The 21,855-nt window shown below is 56.4% G+C and overlaps 1 protein-coding gene across 3 annotated transcripts in view; it reads left to right on the top strand.

Annotated features, from left to right (window-relative positions):
• Positions 1-21,855, top strand: part of LOC119517560 (Grid2 interacting protein) — a 34,481-nt gene that overhangs the window by 1,646 nt on the left and 10,980 nt on the right. The window contains exons 2-8 of one of the 3 annotated variants that reach the window (XM_037814383.1): positions 6,844-6,998; positions 14,378-14,626; positions 14,863-14,948; positions 17,169-17,238; positions 17,687-17,781; positions 18,115-18,298; positions 20,625-20,785. In XM_037814383.1, coding sequence (XP_037670311.1) covers positions 6,844-6,998; positions 14,378-14,626; positions 14,863-14,948; positions 17,169-17,238; positions 17,687-17,781; positions 18,115-18,298; positions 20,625-20,785 — 1,000 coding nt within the window. Of the gene's footprint in view, positions 1-6,843; positions 6,999-7,984; positions 8,003-14,377; positions 14,627-14,862; positions 14,949-17,168; positions 17,239-17,686; positions 17,782-18,114; positions 18,299-20,624; positions 20,786-21,855 lie in introns of those variants that run through there. The other 2 variants (XM_037814382.1, XM_037814384.1) reach the window with 2 other exon arrangements.

Genomic DNA, 21,855 nt, shown 5'->3' on the forward strand with positions numbered 1-21,855 from the left:
GAGACTAAAGCAAAGCCAACGAGCCTGTGCATGTGTCTGGGAAACAGTCTGGAGCCCAGATACCCCCACTCCCTATATACAGTTCAAGCCCCACATGGATGCCAAGCCCCAAATCCCAGAAATTCAGTATCTGTTTGGTGACTGGACCTTTGGGCCCACAGATACCTCTCCTTGCCCTCGGGGGAAGGACAACTGCTCAGTCCTGACTTTGTTAGGGCTTGGCCACAGGGCTTAGGGGGTGGCAGTGGAGATCTGGAAGCCCTGGTGGAGTTTGGCTGCTGCAGAAATGGCTCCCAGCCCACCTCCCAGGTACCAGCTCCCCACCCACTCCAGACTGCTCCAGCCCCCAAGTTTGATCCAGACCTCACGCCTCCTAAACTGACCCACCTCCACCCCTCAGGAGTCTCACCTTGCTAGATGCACCCCAGTACAAGTCCCCGTCTGGGCAGGAACCCAGCTTCAGCCTTTGAGCCCTAGCTACAGTTCTCCATAGCCAATTAGACACAGTCACACAGCGCAGGGGACTCACAGCTCTGGGCCCCCGAGGTCACCAGTGACCAGCTTCTCAAAACATGTGGCTTTCTTCCTTATGCCCGGAAGAGGCTCTGCTGCTATAACAGATAGCATCGGCAGCTTGGGGCTTCACACCACAGAGGTTTATTTTCCACCCACACAAAGTCCCCTGAGGGTCCAGGTGGCTCCCCAGCATGGCTGACTTCTACCTGGGGACTCAGCCTTCCAGACCCCTCCTCAACACAAAGCTTTGGGGTTCCCCGTGTAAGAGGAAGGGAGAGTATTGGATTAAATTGTGTCCCCCCAAAAAGATAAGTCTGGATCTTAACTCCCCCACCCCATGAGTGTGACCTTATTTGGAAATAGGGCCTTGGAAGATATAATTAGTCAAGATGAGGTCAGACTGGATGTGGCTGGCTCCTAATCCAATAAGAAGAGAGAAATGGGGTCACAGAGAAGGAGAAACGGGGGAGAAGCCATGTGACGATGGGGGAGGCAGAGATTGGAGTGACTGATGCAGCTACAAGCCAAGGAGCGCCAAGGATGGTGGCACCACCAGAAGCCTCCTCTCGAGTCCCCCGAGGGAGCATGATACCACCCACACCTTGATTTTGGATTCTAGCCTCCAGAACAGTGAGAGAATAAATTTCTTCTCTTTGAAGCACGGGAGTTTGTGGTGCTTTGTTACTGCAGCCCCAGGGAAATAACACAGAGGGCATGCAAACTGTGCATCGGCTCTTAAGAACTTCAGCCTGGAAGCAAACTACATCACCTCCAGTCAATGTTCATTGGCCAGAACTAGTCACATGGCTGTTCCCAGAGGGTGCTGGGAAATGTAGTCCATTATGTATCTAGGAAGGGGAGGAGGACTGGAAATATTGGTGAGCCCCAGTGATGTCTGCCATAATCCCAAATCACTTGCAAGGAACCAAAGGCCTGGAGGGTCACATGGGGGGTGGTCAGAGCCCCCAGCAGGGCACAATGGGATCTCACAGGCTGCCCGGGCCAGCCATGATGTGTTTTCTGGCAAAGGGTGGCAGGGAGGGATGGATTCTGGTTAGAGCTCACCAAGCACCCCCAAGAGCTGAGTGAACCCCCAAAAAGAAGCTGCCTTGGAGAAGACTGAGGGCCAGTAGTTTACAGTAATTAGTCCCTGAGTTCTCATCTGCCCCCTCCCTGCCCCAGTTTTTCATCCTTAAAGTATCAGATATTTAATAGAAAATCCATTAGTATCCCGTGTTGGCGCCGCATGTTTAGATGTAGGTTGAGAGCAGCTGGGTAATAGCTGACACCAAAATCGCACAGTGGTGCAGGCCCCAGGAGGGAGGAACTATTTTTTCCTCTTTCTTACGTAAAGCATCTTTCCAGCTAGCCATGTTCTCCTTTGAATCAAGGCTGCTGCCGACTTTGATTTCAAAGCCACCAACCCTCCTCGGCGTGGTGGAGGCACGAGGAGGGGACGCCTGGTACTGCTGCCTGTCCCTGCTCAGCGGGAGGGACACAGAGGCCAGTGGGGTCTGGCAGGAGATGCACAGAACAGCCAGCCACTTGCGGCTCTTCGGTCCAGTTCCCTAAACATTCACAGGCCCTGGGCTGCGACTGCCCAGGAGTAAGACTTCCCGCCTGGGCCTGGGCCTCGGGCCAGCCTGTCCAGTGGTGGGGAGACAGACAATCATACAACCTGTGGGGTGCATGTGGCAGGACTCAGACATACACAGAAAGTCGCCTCTGGCTGGATCCCCTCGAAGCCACCTGCTAATGCCTGCTCATCCTGTTTGGGGTCACCTCTTCTGGCAAGTCTTCCTTGGCCCATTATGGAACCATCCAGAAAGCAGTTGGATACACAGTCCTGAAGCTCAGGAACAAGACCAAGATCTGGAAGTCACCATTTAGAGTCCTTGGCCTTAGCAGTCATGTGGAGGGCTGCAGGTGGGAGGTGGAGGGTGGACCGAGTGGGTTAGGAAATACCAAGTGTAGACAACTCTGGCCTAGGAAAAAAAGGAAGAGAATGATAGGTGATGAGGTTCAAGAAGGAATTCATTTATTTAGAGCTCAAACCTTTGTACATGCCGAGGGGAAGCAGGCAGCAGAGACACTGAGAGCCAGGCATTTAACAGCTATTGATTATGGATCTGCTACGTGCCGGGACTGGAGAAACAGCTTTAACCAGATAGACAAGGAAGAACCTGCTCTCTTGCCACCAACATTCCTGTCAGGAAGAGGCAGCAAGTGTAGACAAGTCACCTATTTCAGATAACGATGCCTGAAGTGAAGAAATGAGCCGGGGGAAATGAGAGAGTGAAGGAGGCTACTTGGACAGGGTCAGCAGACAGGGGTGAATGTGGCCTGGTGGGCTGGCCTTGACCAGGAAGGGGGTCCTCACCCTCCAAGAGTGACGCGCAAGGACGCAGGTGTCTGTTGAGAGGTTTGGAGGTGGGCGGAAGGTGGGTAAGGTGGTACCTGAGAGTTGAACCCATAAGCCCCTGAGAGAGAGAGACGAAGGGCCCACCCACCCAGCCTGCCGCCCCTGCCTCAGTGTCAGCTCAAGGCAGCACCCAGAGACACACCAGGCCCTCTAACGATGCCAGATGCAAAAGTCCCCATACAGTGTGACTCCATTTGTATGAAATGTCAAGAAGAGGCAAATCCATAGAGGCGGAAAGTTGCTGAGCAGTTGCCAGGGGCTGGAGAGGAGAGGGGGATGGAAGGGACTCTTCCCTGGATTTGGAATTTCTGTTTGGGATGATGAGAAAGTTCTGGAATTAGACAGGGTGATGGTTGCACAGCTTGTGAATGTAGTTAATGCCACCAAACTGTGCACTTTAAAAATGGTTACAATGGCAAATGTTATATGTATTTTACCACAATAAAAAAAAAAGTGACAATGACAACATACATTCCTTAATCTAAATGTGTAAATCAGATAAACTCACTGTAGAAAAAAATGGCAACCACTGAATTATAAAAAGCAAACAGATGGGCTATGGTTAATAGTACAATTATTCAAATGTTCTTTCATGAATGATAACAAATGTACCTCACAAATATACAACGTGTTAGTAATAGGGCCGGATACGGGAACTCTGTATTTTATATACTTTATGCATGCTATTTCTGTAAACCTACATCATCTCTAACAAAAAAATTATTAATAAAAACTAATAATTTTTTAACAAAAAAAAAAAAAGCAAACAGAACCACAAACCTTGAGACAATCACTATAAAACTCAGTGTACATTTCCTATGCACATACGTATGTGCAATTATAAATGAATAATTACGTAACGCCATGTGTCACATTTGACAGCCTTCTCTTTTCAACTTGACAGTATATTACAAACACCTTTCCATGTTTTTAAATAACAGATTTAGTTGAGATATAATTCTCATACTATACAATTTACCCATTTAGAGTGTACGATGCAATTGTTCTTAATATATTCACAGAATGATGCAGCCACCACCACAATCAATTTTAGAATATTTCCATCACCCCAAAATGAAATCCCATACCCATTAGCCATATTATTCCCCATTTCATGTTTTTAAATATAGATTGACAGCATCATTTTCCCTGGCCAAGTAGTACCACGCTGTATCAAATCTAAAACACCATCAATAGCAAAACACCTCTTTGTTTTATTTACCACAAAGAAAGAAAAAGCACTGCCAGTTAACCTATGTTCCATATCGCCTTCTTATCACTTAATTTAATAGAGGACTTTTGGACTTATTTAGACACATTTAGTGCTAGCAATGTGTATTACTCAGTTGAAAGTGACAAAATGAAACCTATGACCAAATTCACACGTGCGCAAGAATGACGACGAGCAAGAAGACACATCCTGATGTCGGAGATGCTAAAATATGAAAAAAATGTTCACCCTAAAATCAAAAGTATCAAGTATTGCATAGCATGGAGTGTACTTGGCTACACAGCAACTGAAGCTGACTGTGAAAAAAAGGAATTTGTGGGAGGGACGGTTCACAGAATCAGCATGGGGACTGTCCCAGTTTGCTAATACTGCCTTTATGCAAAACACCAGAAATGGATTGGCTTTTATAAAGGGGGTTTATTTGGTTGCAAATGTACAGGTCCTAAGGCCATAAAAGTGTCCAAACTAAGGCACCAGCAAGAGAATACGTTCACTGAAGAACAGCCAATGGCGTCCGGAACACCTCGGTCGGCTGGAAAGGCACGTGGCTGGCATCTGCTGGTCCTTTGCTCCTGGGTTCTGGTTTCAAAATAGCTTTTTCCAAAATGTCTCTGGGCTTGTCTCTCTTAGCTTCTCTGGAGCAAATTCTGGGCTAGCATCTCCAAACATCTGCAAGCATCTATAAGCGTTAGCTCCCAAGCATCTCTCCAAAAGTCTCTCTCAGCTGCTTTTGGGGCATTTTGTCCTCTTAACTTCTGCAGAGCAAACTCTAGGCTAGCATCTCAAAGCATCAGCAAGCGACTGGGTCTGGTCTGGCTCTTTTAAAGGGCTCCAGTAAACTAATCAAGACCCACACTGAATGGGTGGGGCCACACCTCCATGGAAATAATCTGATCGAAAGTATCACCTACAGTTGGGTGAATCACATCTCCATGGAAACAATCTAATCTAAATATCCCACAAGGTTGGGTTAAAACAAGGCTTTGGGGGGGACGTAATAGATCCAAACTGGCACAGGGACCCAGGCATAAGAACCAAGAAAGAACTGGCAACCAGGAGCACAAGTTGTTGGAAACACCCTTCAGGAAGAGTTTGATCAGGACACACTACGGGGCTCTGCCATTGCCATGAATAAGCTCTGCTTTCCCCAGCATCTCTGCACCATTCTTTCAAGAGTCAAATTTCTGGGCAATTGCCTCTAGTGGACCAAGGGTACAACATAACCCCCAGGGTCATATGCCCCATACCTAATTTGGGATTTCCTCCCTTCTCAACTGGATAACCAAGAAACTACAAATACTCCCCACAGGGATGTACAGCAATTTTGTCAGATATTTATATCTCTTCCAATATTTCATGCTCTCGATCGCAAGATGATCATACTTTTGTTCTGTTATGTCAAGATATGTCTAGGATAAATTCCTGGATGTGAGACTGTTGGGTAAAAGGATGAGCACAATTTTAAGCTTTTGACACACTGAACAAGCTGTACTCGAGAAATGTTGTACCCATTCGCACATTGAAACTGGAAAAACCCTGTTTCTAGCAGCCGCCAAGATTCCTCTGAATACATGTGTCTTGATCAACATCAGCTGCTTTCTACACAAAGAATAAGAAAACAAAAAACCCAAGGGAGAGCGGAGGGAGTCAAAATTCAGGGCGAGAAACATACACACCAGGAATTTTTGTGGAGCCAGAGTATTCTCTGTGGGATCTCTCAGCTCACAGTGTAGTGGAAGCGAGCGTAGTATTATAATAATAGTAACTAGCAATTATCGAGCGCCTGGCACATTTTACAGCTCTTTACTTGGACTGATTCATTTGCTGCTCACAATATTCGTTAGAAGGACTGTCTCTGGGTTTGAATCCTGACTCCGTGACCTTGGGTGAGTCGCTTCGCATCTCTCAGACCCAGTTTCCTTATTTTTGAGATGACTATGCTAGCCACGCCCACCTCTTAGTGCTTTCCTAAGGTTTGAAGTGACGCCATAAGGATAAAGCGCTCCCAAGTGCTCAAGACGGGGTCCTAATGTCCGTTCCCCTGTGGAGGTAAACTGAGGGAGGTAGGGAGGCAAGAGAGCAATGCCCCGTGGTTCCAGCCTTGGCCCCTTTTGGTAATTTGCTGGACCCCTTGTCATAGGTTGTCAGAGTGGCCGTGACAATCCCACACCGTAGGCTGGCTTCCCAGTGGGAATTTATTGGCTTCTGGTTTCAGAGGCTAGAAGTCCAACATCAAGACACCAGCAAACCCATGCTTTCTCCCCAAAGTCTGTCACATTCTGACGCCAGCTTGCCACAACCTTGGGGTTCCTTGGCTTGCATTTGGGCCTCCTGTCATGTGGGGCTCTCCCTCTCCTTGTATCTACTCTTCTGGTTTCCTCTAACTTCTGGCTTCTCCCTGTCGCTTTCTGTGACTCCGGCTTCTGGTTTCTTCTTTCCATGAGGCCACCACTAATTCGGGCTAAGACCCACCCTGATTCAGTCGGCCGCACCTGAACAGGACCTTCTAAGATCCTGCTCACAAATGAGTCCACAAGGAACTCACCTTGACATAATCTAAGGTGCTATTTACAGATGGTTTTGCACGCACAGGAAGGTGGATTAAGAAAGAACGTGCCTTTTCTTGGGGTGTGTAACTCAGGCTACCACACACACACCCTCGCACATTTATAAGGTGGACGAAGCCCTGGGGGACCAGCCCACGGCCAAGGAGCAGGTATTCCTCGCCCTGAAGCAGTTTGCCGCCGAGCAGCGGGTGGACGACCTGGTCTGGGTGCTGACCCTGGCACTGCCCCGCGAGGCCCGGGGACCACTCCTGGACAACCTCAGGTACCTCAGTCCGGGGGGGGATGGGCAGGGAAGGTGTGTGTCACTCAGGGTGCTCCCTGCCAACCCAGGTGAGGGGCCGTGGCCTGCTCCTGAACTGGAGCCCCAACACCCCTTGAGGCCCAGAATAAGGCTGGGCCAGTGTCCCCAAAGGCACACCCTGGGACGGGAGGCTGTTGGCTCTGCTGGGGACATCACCTCAGCCAGGCAGGCAAAGGGGACCCAGCTCCTGACCTAAAATCAGTCTGCCCTGCTCCATCCCAGAACATGGATCATAAAAATCTCAGACAGGAGGCCAAGATACTCCTAGCTCTTTCTTGAGATGGAGCAGTGGCACAATTTGAAGGCCAGGGAGCCTAGGACTGTGCTATGTGGGTCCCCGAACCCCCCCCCCATTCCACTCTGCCTTTGGTGATGCCGCCTGCATGCCAAGGATCACTCTCTCTCTGCCTCCCCCCAGCACTATTATCCCCAGTTCACAGAGGCAAACTGAGGCTCAGAGAGGTTAAGAGGCTACCCAAAGTCACACAGCACAAGAGTGGCAATCAAAGGAGGGTGAACTGGGTCAGCCCTGCTCTAAAAGCTGTGGGCTTTCTGCTCTTCTGCCCAGCTTTGAGCCCTCCAAGTTTATTCTTTAGAAAGAAAAAAATAAAAATCTCACGGTGGGTCCCCCGCAGAGTGGCCCCCTAATGCCTCACGCCCCCGCCCCCACCCCATCCTGCGAGATCACAGCCCACACAGCTTCTGTCAGCCCCCTCCGGCCTGAGCGATGTCTTCCGGGCCCGGATCCTGCGGGGGCGGTGACTCCCGCCCCCCGTGCCCCTCCCCCGCCCCGGCTCAGCCCGCCCCCTCCCCTGGCTGCCATTCACCCCGCAGCCTGCCCCTCCCTCTGGGCCTGGCCAATGTCAGGGACCGGCCGGCCACGCTCCCCCCAGCCCAGCCCTGGCGCCGCGCGCTGCAGCCGAGCCGCGGAGGCCACCGAAAGAGGCCACCATGAGCTGCCTGGGGTGAGTCAGGGGTCCGCCCCTCCAGGGGAAAATCCCGAGAGAACAAAAGTTATTCTAGAGCTGAAGGGGCGCTGGCGACGATGCGCCGGAGGCTTCCCGGGGAGGTGATGGCTGGGCAGCCCCCCGCCGGGACTGGGCCAGGGCTGGGGGTCTGGGGTGCAGGCGGCTCAGCTGGCCTCCGGGAAGTTGGCACGCTGGTCTCGGGGCTCCTGGCGGCCGGGCTCAGCCCGAGGTCCTCTCGGTGTCCCCCATCTGCCCCCGGTGCCTGTCGTCTCTCCCCGGCCAGTCTCCCTGTCTGCCTCCCGGGACAGCCCCCCATGCCTGCCCTTCCCAGTCGCAGTTTGGCCCCTGGCGACCGGCAGCCATGGCAGCAGTCAGGAAAGGCGGGGATGGGGGCACCCCCTTTGGCGTGCTCCATTTCGAGCCGGTACACCTGGGGGTGCCCGGTCCTGCAGCAGCCCCTGGGGAGGATGAAAGAGCAGCCCCTGTTGTCAGCGCGCGTCAAGTGCGACAGGAAAATTGGGGAGGCTGCCGGAGGAGGGGGCGGCGCCCAGCTGGGCTCTGTCGGGAGAGGGTTACCCTGGCAGCCAGCTTCAGCCACCCCCCACCCCGCAGGCTGGCGAGGCGCCCGTGGCCCGGCGGAGCGCTGGGTGCTGGGGACGCAGTGGTGATCTCGGCGCAGCGCCTTCCTGAGAGAGCTCAGAGTCGGGGACACGGAGGCTTCCCAGACACAGTTAGCTGTGATCCCGTGGGCTGAGTGCCAGCGAGGGGCGGCGGGGGGCTAACGCAGCCAGGCAGTCAGGGAAGCCTCCTCGGAGGCTGTGGCTCGCACAGGTGTGGAGGTGGGAGGACAGCCCCAAGGAGTGTCCCTTGGGGCCAGGCGTCCAGCTGCAGAGGTCACTCTGTGTGCCAAAGTGGGGGCAGTGCCATACAACAGTGCCCTGCTGTGAACCACCCGGCATGGGGTGGGGGGCCTCAAAGAGCCAGAGCTCTGCCCCTAGGATCCCATCCTTCAAGCAGCCAAAGGATGCATGAGCTGCATACGTCAGAGCTCAGCCCAGGGGCTGAAACCCACCCAGATCACAGGGTGGCCTCCGAAGGGTGGTCCCTGGGGCCAAAACGGAAGGCGTGGGGAGACAGCGAAGGAGCAGTGAGACCGTGAAACTGGGCTGCCCAGCATGGTAGTCACTTGCCACATGTGCCTATTTAAAATTAAAATGGAAGTAACATTAAATAAAATGTAAAATTCAGTTTCTCAGCATCAGGAACCACATTCAAGTGCCACATGTGGCCGGTGCAGATACGGACCATTGCCATCGTCACAGAAAGTTGCCCTGGACGGTGCTCCACGAAGGGCGGTGAGATGTGGGTCAGTGGAGAGCTACTGGAGCTGTGGCAGGCAGTGGAGGCCAGGGAGGCCAAGGGTCCCACCTTCCGTTTACAACAGCAGCTAATCCTGTTGCTCAGAGCCTAATTTGGGTCTGTCCCCAAAGGGATCTCAGTTTGATGAAGTGAAAAAAAATGGCTTTCTAATTAGGACAGGACAGGCAGTTTGGAAAGTGTGACTTGGTCAGGAGGGAACAGGAAAGCCAAGCCAGCCTTCTGGTTCATCGATGTTTCAGGAAATACCTAAGAAGGGGTAAGAGGTAGGTGGGAAAGCAGCTGAGATGGGGGAAGGAGCTGAGATTTGGAATCCAGCAGATCCAGCTTTGAACCCCAGGTACTCTCGCTGGCTATGTGACCTTGAGTGGGTTAATCGGCCTCTCTGTTCCCAGCAGAGTCCTTGGTAGGAAACTACAGAAGTGATCCCTGCCAACTGTAAGCAGAATAGGGATTCATTGAGAATCTGGGGGTGGGGTGCAAGGGCCCATCTGCATGCCCTTGCCCTCTTCTGTTCTAATGACAATTGTCCGGGACACTGCAATACAGAGTAATTGGGAAAATTAGATGAGACTGCATAGGCAGAAGTGTCAGGCATGTAGCACGTGCTCAATTAACAACAGTTTCCCTAGAGAAAGTCTTTCTCCCCAGAGCAGGGTTTCTTAACCTGGACACCACTGACACTTAGGGCCCAATAATCCTCCGTTGTGGGGGACGGTCCTGAGCATTGTAGGACGTTTAGCAGCATCCTTGGCCTCTACCCTGCCCTGTGCCTGTGGAGGTCTGGCCCGGGGCAGGATGGGCGCTGCTGGCTACATCTGCCCTGGAGCATGAGCTTGGCTCCACGCCTGCCTCTCTCTGCCCACAGCGAGGTGGAAGGTCTCTGCAGACCTGTGGGCCTGCCTGGTCCTGGGCCATTGCAGCCGGGACAAAACACCCAGATGGCATATGGCTGCGGCTCTGCTGCTGTCCAGGAGCTGCACTTTGTGGTTTTCAGACACTTCTCTCCCTAGCAGGGCTGAGAGGTCCCTCCTGCTTGGGCTCACTGGGGTCACAGGAATGTGGGGCTGCTGTGTGTTGGGGAGCTCGGCCTGGACAGAGTCCCAGAGACTCATGGGCACATCTGCAGGGTCCCCCGGGGACGGGGCTGCGGGGACTTGCAGGCAGGACCATGAGAGACGTTTCTCTGAAATTGGGCTTTGCAGCCTGCCTGGGTGGCGGCCGCCTCCTGGCAAGGCCCCAAAGAGGGAGTGGAGGGCCTTGGGCTGGTGTCCCCATTGAGGTTGCCCCTCCCCCAGGATGCTGTGGGACTGGCTCCCCAGCATGTCGTTTCATCCTCAGGTGTCAGATTCTTGCAAGGGGAGGGGTGGGGTGTCAGCTCAGCAGAGCCCCCCTCCAGCGGCAGTCAGGACTCGGGTCAGTGAGAAATGGCAGGGCAGAGTGGGGACTGGGTCTGCCCCTCCCTGACCTCCAGGGAGGGGCAGGCCCCACGCAGAAGAGGGGTCCAGGCCCCTTTCCGGTTCTCTCCCCCTCCTCCCCTTTAGCTGCTCCTCACCTCCTCTCTTCCAGAAGCAATGCCTATCTCAGGGAGGCCCTCTACTCCGGGCCCACCCCAGCTCACCCCCACTTTCCCTCACTGCCTCCTCTGCGTTTTTAGAATCTAGCCACTTTTCCCGCGCGGCCACCCCTCCCTGGATCCCCTCCCAGCTTCACCCCGCCCTGTTGTACCAAACCTTCTGGGGTCCCCTCCACTTACCCTTAAATCCAAAACCCTCCCAAGGCTCCCCAGGGAGGGTTGCAGCTTCTGACCAGGGCATTCGAACCCCCCCCCCGCCCCCAACCCGAGCTTCCCGCGGTGTAGACAGGCTTTCTTCTCGCTGCGGACTCCTGCTGAGCCCCGAGGCCCAGTGCAAAAGCCCCCTCCGGAAAGCCGCGCCCTGCCCCCCAGTCGGGGCGTCCTCGGAACTGTCAGGTCCGTCTCCACTGCGGATGGGTGCCGGGGACTCGCGGGCGGGCGGGGAGCGGGGCACCGCGGCCCAAGGGGTGGCAGGCCAGGCGGGGTGAGCGGGAGTAATCAGGGGGTCTCCCGGGTCCCCTCCACCGCGGCGGGGCGGGGCCACCGCGAGGGGGCGGGGCCGCGGGCGGGCTGGCGCGGGGCGGGCGCGCGGCGGCTGGACAGAGGCGCGTGGAGTCGCGGCACCCTCGCTCCGCTCCAGGCTCGGCCACCCCTGCCCTTCGGCACCTGCCGCGACGCCAACCCCGGCTCCAGATGGGGAAGGACCAGGGCTTCTCCCGGCACTTTCGGTAGCTTCCCCAGCGCGGCCCCCGGCACCGTGCGCCCTGGGCGCGACGGACGCGCTTCCAACCGGGCTGAGCCGGGTTGGAGCTGGGGCTAGGGCTGGGGCGTTTGGGGGCTTCCTCGCCCTGGGTGGGCACCCACCGAGCCCGGCCGGGGTCCCGTCGCTGGGGAGGGTGGAAATAAACCGGGGGAGGAGGGGCTAGGAGGGTGGTGAGGACCCCGCGTTGGGGGATCGGAACCCGTGTGCGGCCATGGAGGGTCTGGGGCGGGCCGTGGGGCTGGGATTGAAAAGCCCCCTTTCCTTCCTACCACTGGGCTGGTCAGAGGGACAGGACAGAGGGCCGAGGCCGGGGTTGGGTGCCCTGGGTCAGAATCTGGTGTGTTCCGTCCAGAGTTTGGAGGGCATGACCGCTCTTGCTGACCCCCACCCCAGGCTGACCCTAACCCCCTACCCCAGGCATCCTCGCCCCCTCCCCACCAGTTTGCCGATCCAGGGCAGGCTGATGATGAAGGGTGAACTGGAGAAAGCCAGCCAGGACAGGGGCTGCAGTGTGGAGAGGACCCTAGGGGAGCCCCTGGTAGGAACACCAGGCTGGACCTAGCCCCAGCCCAGGCAGACCCTGTGTGGAAGGTGGCTGTGTGCCCCCCAGGGGCACCATGTGGTCTCAGAGAGGGCTCGGAGCAGAGGAGGGGCTCAGAAGACCAGGGGCAGTGATTGCCTGGACAGCAGGGTCAGAGGGTCAAGGTGGGCTGCACTGGTCCATGAGGCCCCCTGTGCCTGGTCTTGCTGGGTCATTCCACTGGGAGCAAACCCAGGACTGGGTGCCCGGGCCAGGCTGAGCTGCATGGAGGGCCCACAGGAGCCAGGAAGGGCGTCTGGCTGGCCAGGCAGCCTTGGCCTCTGGCTCAGCCCCAAGTACACTGAGCAGGGACAGGGCTGCTCCACCTTCTCACACCCGTGCAGATGGTGACCCACCCTGATCCCACCACCAGAGGGGCAGGGCTTTGCCTAGTTGCCAATGGAGGGTGGCACTGGGATGGCCACCTGGTTGGAGGTGGGGATGAGGGGTGGGGGCCAATGTCTTCCTGCAGCCTGGGAAGGTGTGGGAGACGTGTGGGCCAGGCAGATGGAGCTGGTGGCTTCCCAGAGGCCCCTGGTGACAGTCTGGAGAATGAGGCTGAGGCTGGAGATTTGCAGAAATATGGTGGGTGGCAGGATGCTCCGGGCAGTTGCGCTGGCCATTCATTCTAGCCTGGCCGCCCGGAACCTCCAGACCCCATCCCCCCACCCTGCACCCTTACTCCCACCTTCTCACCGCCATCCATACCTCTTGCCTCCCTCCAGGCAGCTTATTCTTCCTGCCTGGCCCCCAGGGAACTGAGTGAGGGCTACTGAGGCATCTCAGAGATGGTTGTATTTCAGCCACCACTCTCCCCACCCCCCTCCCCACCATGCCCTTGGCATTGGCTCCTGGTACAAAGAACAAGGAAGGATGCAGCCAGAGAGGCCTTGCTGGCAACCAGAGGTCTTGCCACAGTGCCCAGGCCTGGAAGGCTGGACTCCAATCCCAGCTGCACCAGAGGCCGGCTGTGTAACCCTGGAAGGGCACAGAGCCTCTCTGTGCCTCGGCATCCCCTGCCATGGACTGGATGCCACCTGCTGCCATTATTCAAAGGGTAGTCTGGCTGCAGGCAGACCCTTCTCCGAGCCCATCCATGTGTGAGCCCGGGCTGGTCACTGGTGTTTACAGCCAGGTCAGCAGGCCCTTTCCTCATGGGGCGGCCAGTCTCACAGAGGAGACCAGCGGGCACTGAGCAGTTGTCCTAGGGTGTGCCTTGCCCAGGGGACCAGACAGGCCTTCCAAGCTGCCTCTCACTCCTTCCGGGGTGCATCCTTGGAAAGCAGGAGCCACAGTCCCTTCAACTTTGAATCCCCAGTGTCTGGCTGGCACAGGACCTGGCCCAGAGAGCAGGGGCTTGCTAAACACATGGAGAATGAGACAGAAGGGAGGCCAGAGGGACTGGGTGTTGAAGTTGCCCGGTTTAGCTAAGGAACCAGAGAGTGTATACCTGGCAGGGGCTGCGGCCTGGACAGAAGCTAAGGGGATGGGTTGAACATGCAGGGGCAGTGTCCAGGCGAGTCCTGAGCAGGCAGTTGCAGAGGAGCCAGGAGGAAGGTGGGGGTGCGGTGCGGGTCTGAGGAAGTCTGATGCTGGGCAGATTGTGGCTCCCAGTTTGCTCCAGCCAAGTCCTCTGGGAACAGCTGGGAGAAGCTGGATAGAGGAACTGGATCCCTGGCTGGGGCTTGGCATGGGATGACGGAGGGCGGAAGGTGGAGTGGGCCTCTTCAACTGAGGGGGAAGACCAAGAGGCAGGCTGGGGGTGGGAGGTGCCATGGACTGGCTCTGGGGGGCATGAGGCCCCGTGGAGGCCAGGGTAATGGGGGGTGACGATCTGAATGTGACTTTTCCGAGATGGAGCCAGCAGGGCACCGCGTCCTGGTGCTGTGGCTCGGGACCGTTGGGGCACAAGGCCGGGCATCGAGGGGGTCCTGGGGAGCCACCTGCTGGCCCCCTCAGGGGCGGGAGGCCGGGGGCGGCGCCCACGAGGAGGCGCCTTGGGGCGCATGGGCATGATGCTCCCGGCGCCATGTCCCCATCGGTGCGCTCCCCCGACGCTGCCGTCCCCGCTGGCAGGATTTTCATCCCCAAGAAGCACCGGGCGCGCTTCGACGAGGTGGTGTCGCAGGGCCTCCTGGGCAAGCTGTGCCGCGCTCGACGGGCGCAGGGCGCGCAGCGGTTGCGCCGGAGCCACAGCGAGGAGCGGCCCGAGCGCCTCCTGGTGTCCACGCGCGCCAGCGCCGCCCCGCGCCGCCCCGACGAGCCGCCCCCGCGCAAGGCCGCCTCGCTGGTGGGGGGCCGCGTCGGCCCGGGGGGCGCGCGCAGGTACCGTGGGGCGCGCGGGGTCGGGTCTGGACGTCTTCTTGTCGGTGGGCTCCGGGAGGGAGACCTGGGCGGAGGGCACGGAGTCGGGTCGCGGACACGTCGCGTCGCGGGGTGGCGCGCAGGGGAGCTGAAGAGGGAGCGAGGCCCGGGACTTCTCCTTCCCCGGCGCCCCCAGCGCTTCCCCTCCCCAGGGCAGCGCCCGCTGCGGGTCTCCCACCCCTCTTCTTTCTCCCCAGGACCGTCCGCGTCTATAAGGGCAACAAGAGCTTCGGCTTCACGCTGCGCGGCCACGGCCCTGTGTGGATCGAGTCTGTCCTGCCTGGTGAGGGGTGGGAGGGCTTCCCAAGAGTCCCCAAGACCCAGGAGGAGGTGGAGGCCCCTGTTGGCGTTCTCCCGGGTGACTCCACCCACATCAGCTGCTGCGACCCCCCAGGCACCAACCCCCTATCCCCTTGAGTGTCCCAAGACCCAAATCCCCCACCCACCTGACAAGCTTGAGCCCAGAGGCTTCCTCTGCCTGGCTTGGGGCTCATCCTCTCCAACGTGAGTGTCACTCCTAAGCCAAGTGGGAAGGGAAATTTTCATCCAGCCCTCCCTCATGTCCACCGGGAGGATTGGGGTCCCTGCCCGGGTCTCTGGCCCGCTCACTGGAGCAGCCAGGGCAGAGCTGCTGTTGCCCAGACTGGGCTCCAAATCGCATTCCCAGTGCCGAGTGCCCACTGTGACCTGGGCATTTACCCTCCTCCCACCCAGCCTGCTGCTGGAGTTGTGGCATCTGGAAGGAGGCAGAGCTTTCCAGAGCAGAAATCCCTCCTCCTTGCCCCTTTAGTGGGGGAAAGTGGGGATGGGGAACTCGTTTCCTTCTGAGGCAGCCCATCCCATCATGGAAGGTCTCGGTGGGACAGCTGAACTTTCCCTCCCTGGGATACCACCCACAGGGCTGTGTCACCTGTTGCTCTGTCCTGCGTCCGTCCCCTCCCAGGACCTGGGCAGGATGCTCCTGGTGATGCATGCCCTCAGTGCCCCCTGCACCACCGCCAATGCTGAGTGCCCTCTATCCTTCTGCATCTCACGTCTCCAGTGCACAGACTCGGGAGATGGGCCCCGACTGACCCCTGCGAAAGCACCGGTGCCCCTGTGTCATTGTTCCAGCCTCAGATGGTTCTGAGATCTAATCCTGATAGCTGGCCTTGTCCAGTTCTTCCTGGATTTGTGTATCCGGAAGTTGTTGGCCCCGGTGTCGAGGGGAACAGGCCCAAAGGCTGCTCTCCAGAAACCTTCCTCTGAAAATGATTCTTCTTTCCTCTTGGGATTGGCTTGTCCCACTGGGCCACCTCCTTCTCCCTGCCTCTCCCATATGTGGAGCCAGAGATGCATGGGCAGGGGCCAGCTTAAAATCCAGCCATGCCGTGCTTTCCACCCCAGCCTCCAGGCTGTAACCACATGCCTCGTTTGTCACAGGCAGCCAGTGGCAGAGCCAAGTGGACGTGCTTAGATGGGCACTTTTACAGATGGGGAAACTGAGGCCTAGAGGCTCTGGCAAGTCAAGAACTAGAACCTAGGGTGTCCCCTGCTACAACCCCTCTGGTCCTCCCACCCTCAGCTGGGCTCAGCTTCCAGTCAGGCCAAGTTGGACTGGTCAGCACCATCATCCTCTCTCCTTTCCAATCCCAGGGCAAGGAGCTCCCCCCATCCCGCCTCTTCCAGGAAGCCTTCCCTGATCGTTCCAAGGCTCTCTGACGAGACACTTTCCTTCCAATCCCCACAACCTCGAGTCAGAACCTCTCACAGCCTAAGAGAGTACATTTTATTTAGCCATTTGTCATTCCCCCACCCCATACCCACATGCTTCCAAATCAAATTTTTAGTGACTACAAATAAAAGAAGCCTAAAGAAAAATATCTGTATATACAGGAGCAGACTTCCCAGCCCATTCTTCCAGGTGTTAGATGCTGACTTAGATCTGACCCTCAGGGCCCTGGGGGAGGCAGAGAATGAGATTCAGGGGCTCACATGCTTCCCAGTCTGGGGGAAGAGACCATCCCCAAGTCAGACAGCTTTTTCCCTGATGGTAAATTCAAAGAGGAACAAATGACTAGACCTTATACAAGCCCAAGAACCGTGGATTGAACGGGACCTTCTGTCTGGGGTTTGCGGAGGATGCAGAAATGCTGCTCTCCAGCACGTCCCTCGTTTCTGCTCTTCTCCAAGAGCTGAGGGCCTGAGGGTCTGTGCCGACCCGAGCAGCTGCTGTGCCCCCAGGGACTCCCACCCCCACCCAGGGGGCAGGGTCTAGGCAGATCACTCCCTCCTTAGAGCAGCTGAGACCAGGGAGGCCCTGACGTCTAGTTCAGGGGTCTGCCTAGCTGAATTTGGCTCTCCTCTGCCGCGGACCCCTAAGAGTCTTTGGGGTTCTCTGCGTCTCACCTCCTCCCTGTACAACAGGAGAACAGTGTCTGGCTGGTGGAGAGGGTCAGGCGCCCTCAGGTCCAGGGTGGGTCCCTGCCCAGCTGGCCAGCGTGTCCTCTCTTCTTGCCCCCAGGGAGCCCGGCTGACAATGCGTCCCTCAAGTCGGGGGACCGGATCCTCTTCCTCAACGGACTGGACATGAGGTCAGAGGCTATTGGGGACCCCAGAGCTTGGTGACGGACCATCCCCAGACCCCTGGCCAGGGCCCCGATCTCCTCTGGACAGTTGGGTACCCAGGGCTGGTCACCTTCCTGTGGGGACTCTTGAGTCTATCCCCCCACCCTAGCCAGGACCTCAGGTTTGTCCTTCCAAATTACCCATGGGGTCCCCCTCATCCCAGGTCACATGATGGGGAGGCCCTGCCTAGGGGTGACAGGGGCTTGACCCCCTTTGTACGCAGACAAGCCAGGCTGGGGCAGCAAAGCTAGGCCTGGGGCTCCCCCTGCAGAGCAGATGAGTGAGCGGGAGGAGCGGGGTCTCGGGCTCCCGGTCCTGGCTCAGCAGTGGACTTGCTGAGTGGGGACATCTGGCTGGTGGCCGTGGATGGGGCTCATCCAGGTGAGGCCCTCCTGGGCCACCTCTGCTCGGCAGGAACTGCTCCCACGACAAGGTGGTGTCCATGCTGCAGGGAAGTGGCGCAATGCCCACGCTGGTGGTGGAGGAGGGGCTCGTCCCGTTCGCCAGCGGTGAGACCCCCACTCCCAACTGCCTTCCTTGGCCCACAGAGACCCTGCTGGGGCCCCTCTAGGGGGATTTGTGAGACCCCAGAGCATCTGAGGTCTGTAGAGGGCCCTGCTCTTCTCCCAGGACCGCGGCTTCCCTTCTCAGGGCCCACCCCCAGGCAGTGCTCAGCGCCCCGGACGCCTCAGCCTCAGGGGTTCGCCTGTCCCCAGTGGTAGGCGGCCGGCGTGTCTCCCTGTGCCACAGCCCAGGAGGTCCCCTGTCCCTGGCTCCCGGGAAACCTCCCCTGGCCTGGGCTCGCTGGCTCACCTGTGTCCCTCCCACCCATCTCCCTGCAGACTCTGACTCTCTGGATTCCCCCAGCTCGTCCTCGGCGCTCACCTCCCTGCAGTGGGTGGCGGAGATCCTGCCCTCCAGCATCCGCGTGCAGGGGAGGACCTTCAGCCAGCAGCTGGAGCACCTGCTCACGCCTCCCGAGCGCTTTGGGGTCTGCCGGGCCCTTGAAAGCTTCTTCCAGCACAGGTGGCCGGGCCACGTGGTCGGGGGACCAGCCTGGGGGTTGGGGAGCTCCAAACCCCACCTCTTTCTCCAACTCGGTCTACCTGGGGGTCTCTCTGGGGAGGCACTAAGGAGTCAGCAGCTGGAACCAGGGGCCGGGGGCGGGGTGTGGGGGGTAGTTGGGCTGCCCTGCAACAAAGCCTGACCCCTCACCTCCTGGCCGTGTGACCCTGGGCAAGTCCCAGCAGACTCTGCTGTGAAATTAGGCAGACCGTGAGACACCTGCTGCGTTGTTGTGGGACCCTCACTCGCCCCGGGTCTCTCTTTTTGGCCCTCTACTGCAGCAGGCTGCTTTAGCCCTTTCTGCAGCCCACGGGCTCAACATATGATTGGGGCAAAGCCCCAAACTTGTTCATCCTTGCCCCACCTTTTTGAAAATATCTAATTGAGATATAATTCCCCTACCATCCAATCCGCCCATTCAGTGTGCAATTAAATGACTTAGTGTAATCACAGATCTGTGCAACCATCGCCATAGGTAACTCAGAAATTCTCATCGCCCTCTGTCCCGCATCCCCTCCCTGAATCATGCTGCATGTGAGCTTTCTGTCTGGCTTCTTCCATTCAGCAGAGTGTTTCCAAGGTCCACCCAAGTTGTAGCGAGTGCATCGTTCACTCACTTTTAGGGCCCAGTGACATTGCCCCGTGTGGGTAGAGCACATGTTGCTTATCCACTCATCACATGTCGGACTTGGGTTGTTTCCGCCTTCCCTCCCCTCTTGTCCCCCTCTCCATTTCCCGCCCTCCGAGGCCGTCATTCTGGTGAGTTTAATGGGCGCCTTTGGCAACCTTTGGTTTGAAGTGGGCATTGGTGTTTTGTATGGGCCTTTCTGTTTTACGTCGACCTAGTGTTACATGTTCTGTTTCTGACTTTTTTTCCCCGCTAAGTGCTATGTATTTAAGATCTACCCTTGTGGCTGTGGGTACGTTTAACACATTGGTTGTAAGTGACAGCCGATTCCCATGGGTCACGGCCACGTGTCTTACCTGTTTGCCCTTCCAGTGATGGACACCAGGTTGCCTCTGTCCTCTTCCATCGTAAATAACACTGGGATGAAGATCTCTGTGCAGAGTTCCTTGCATACAGTTGGTTTGGAATATCTAAGAGCGGAATTGCTGGATATTAGGTGTTTCTTACTTAATTTGACTAGGTAGTGACAGATTGCTTTACAGAACACCGTCCTCACTCCCACCAGCGATGCATGAGAGCTCGCTTACCTGCACCCGCCCCGTCCCCACCGTCTTTGAGCATTGTCATGTTTGCTTGTCTTTTAGGTATAAAACGGTATCTTGCTATTTTAACGTGTTTTTCTGATTGCTAATGATCTTAAACATCTTTTAACATGCTTACCTTTTTCAGATTCTTCCTCTGTAAATGACCAGTTTGTCCATTTTTGTTTTACTGGGCTTTTTGTTCTTGTAGGAGTTCCTTGTATTTTCTGGCTATGCATTCCTTGTTGATTTTTAGATGTTGGAAATATCTTCTCCCATTTGTTTCTGCTAGTATTACTTCTGTTGCATCATATTAATGTATTTAAGTTGTGCTTCTTGGAACAGATATCCTAAACTTGAAAGTTTAAGAAGTCCTTTCCCTTGCCTGTAGGTCATAGGATAGTTTCCTGCATTTTCTTCTCAGTTTATAATTTTATCTTCCACACTTTGAGCTTTCATCCATCTAGAGTTTACTTTTCTATGATATTACGTAAGGATCCAGTTTTATATTTTTCCATATGGAACAGAGGTCAACAAACTGCTTCTGTAAAGGGCCAGATAATTTAATAATTTAGGCTTTGCATGTCACATGGTCTCTGGCCCAAATATTCAGCTCTGGTGCTGCAGATCAAAAACGGCCAGATGGCTATGGTCATGTTCTAATAAAACTTGCTTGACCAAAACAGGCGATGAGCCACATTCTGGCCCGTGGGCCCCAGTTTGCTGATTCCTGATGGAGTGAGTTTGTTTTCTCAGTATTCTCCATATCTATTCATCTTCACGACAGCTCTGTGCGGGTCGGTGCTGTCCTTCTCCCCATAATACAGACGGGGAACTGAGGCAGAGAGAAGTCAAGTAACTTGAGAAAGGCCACTCAGCTGGCAGGTGGCAGAGCTGGGACTTGCAGCCGGGCAGCCTGGCCCCAGAGCTCGCATTCCCACTCACCTCTCTGTCCTACCCGGGGGCCGGGGTAGGAGGCTGAATTCCATGGCCTAGAAGCACCCGCCCTCCCACCGATCATCCTCCCCATGGTGACCCCCTGGGTGACGGACCACCTGCTCCCACACTGCCCCCCTAGGAATATTGACACCCTCATCGTTGATGTCTACCCGGTGCTGGACACGCCTGCCAAGCAGGTGCTTTGGCAGTTCATCTACCAGCTGTTGACTTATGAGGAGCAGGAGCTCTGCCAGGAGAAGATCGCCTGCTTCCTGGGGTACACGGCCATGACGGGTGAGCGTCCCCCCGTCCACCCCAGCCCCAGGGTTCCCCAGGGAAACAACAGGCAGGACAGACACATAACATATACAGACATAATAAATATAATAAATATAAAGATTTATTTTAAGGAATTGGCTCTCACAATCGTGGGAGCTGGCGAGTATGAATTCCGTGGAGCAGGCTGGAAACTTGGACAAGAGGTGATGTTGTAGTCTTGAGGCAGACTCCCTTTTTCGCTACAAATTCCTCCCACAGCAAACATCTAGGCCAGTGGTTTGACCAAACAACTGGACACCTTTTCCAAGGCAACTTGACACATAAAATTAACCATCAAAGAGCCAGATACCTGTTCTTACCTGTGAGGTTCCAGAGCCATCCTGGGTCCAGGTGTACACACATGGCCAGGCAGAGCCACACCAGGGTTTGCCCCCACACTGGGGCCCCACGGACGTGCCTCCCGGCTTGACCTTTCTGTAGCACGTGCATCCTCACATCACCTGGCCTCCCCGGGTCTCGTCTTCCTCACTCACAAAATGGGGCCGACCACAATCCCTGATCTCTTGCTGCACCGTGGAGAAGGGCAGAGGCTGCACCTTGCACCCTGGGAAGTGTGGCAAAGATCACGAAAACCCCTCAGTGGCTGTGTACAGACACGCCAGCTCATGTTGCCTGGGTCACGAGCCTTCAGTCGGGTCACACCTGGCTGCAGCAGCCCACCCCGCAGCCCCCACACACACACACCTCGGTCAGTGGGGCCACCAGCAACCTCAGCTTCTGCCTGCTGCTCCCCTCTTCCCAGGGGGCACAGAGAGAAGCCCTCCCAGCCCAGCACACTGTGCATCCGAGAAAGTGCACCTACTATGAGCCCACAAAACCAGGCAGTTCCTGTTTCACACTGTGTGAATGGAAGATGCACCAAACTCTGGGAATTTACCGTGTTCAAGCCACGCTTTGCCCACTGTGTCAAACCCTGTGGATGTGCTATGCACTGCCCCGGGAGAGCTACTGTCCCCTGTCCCACAATTTGCTGGAGGAGGACCGACGGTAGAGGCTGGACAGCAGGTGGCCCACACATCCTAAGCCTGGAA

This window comes from Choloepus didactylus, chromosome 21 (assembly GCF_015220235.1).
Source record: "Choloepus didactylus isolate mChoDid1 chromosome 21, mChoDid1.pri, whole genome shotgun sequence".
NCBI classification, from domain to species: Eukaryota; Metazoa; Chordata; class Mammalia; order Pilosa; family Megalonychidae; genus Choloepus; species Choloepus didactylus.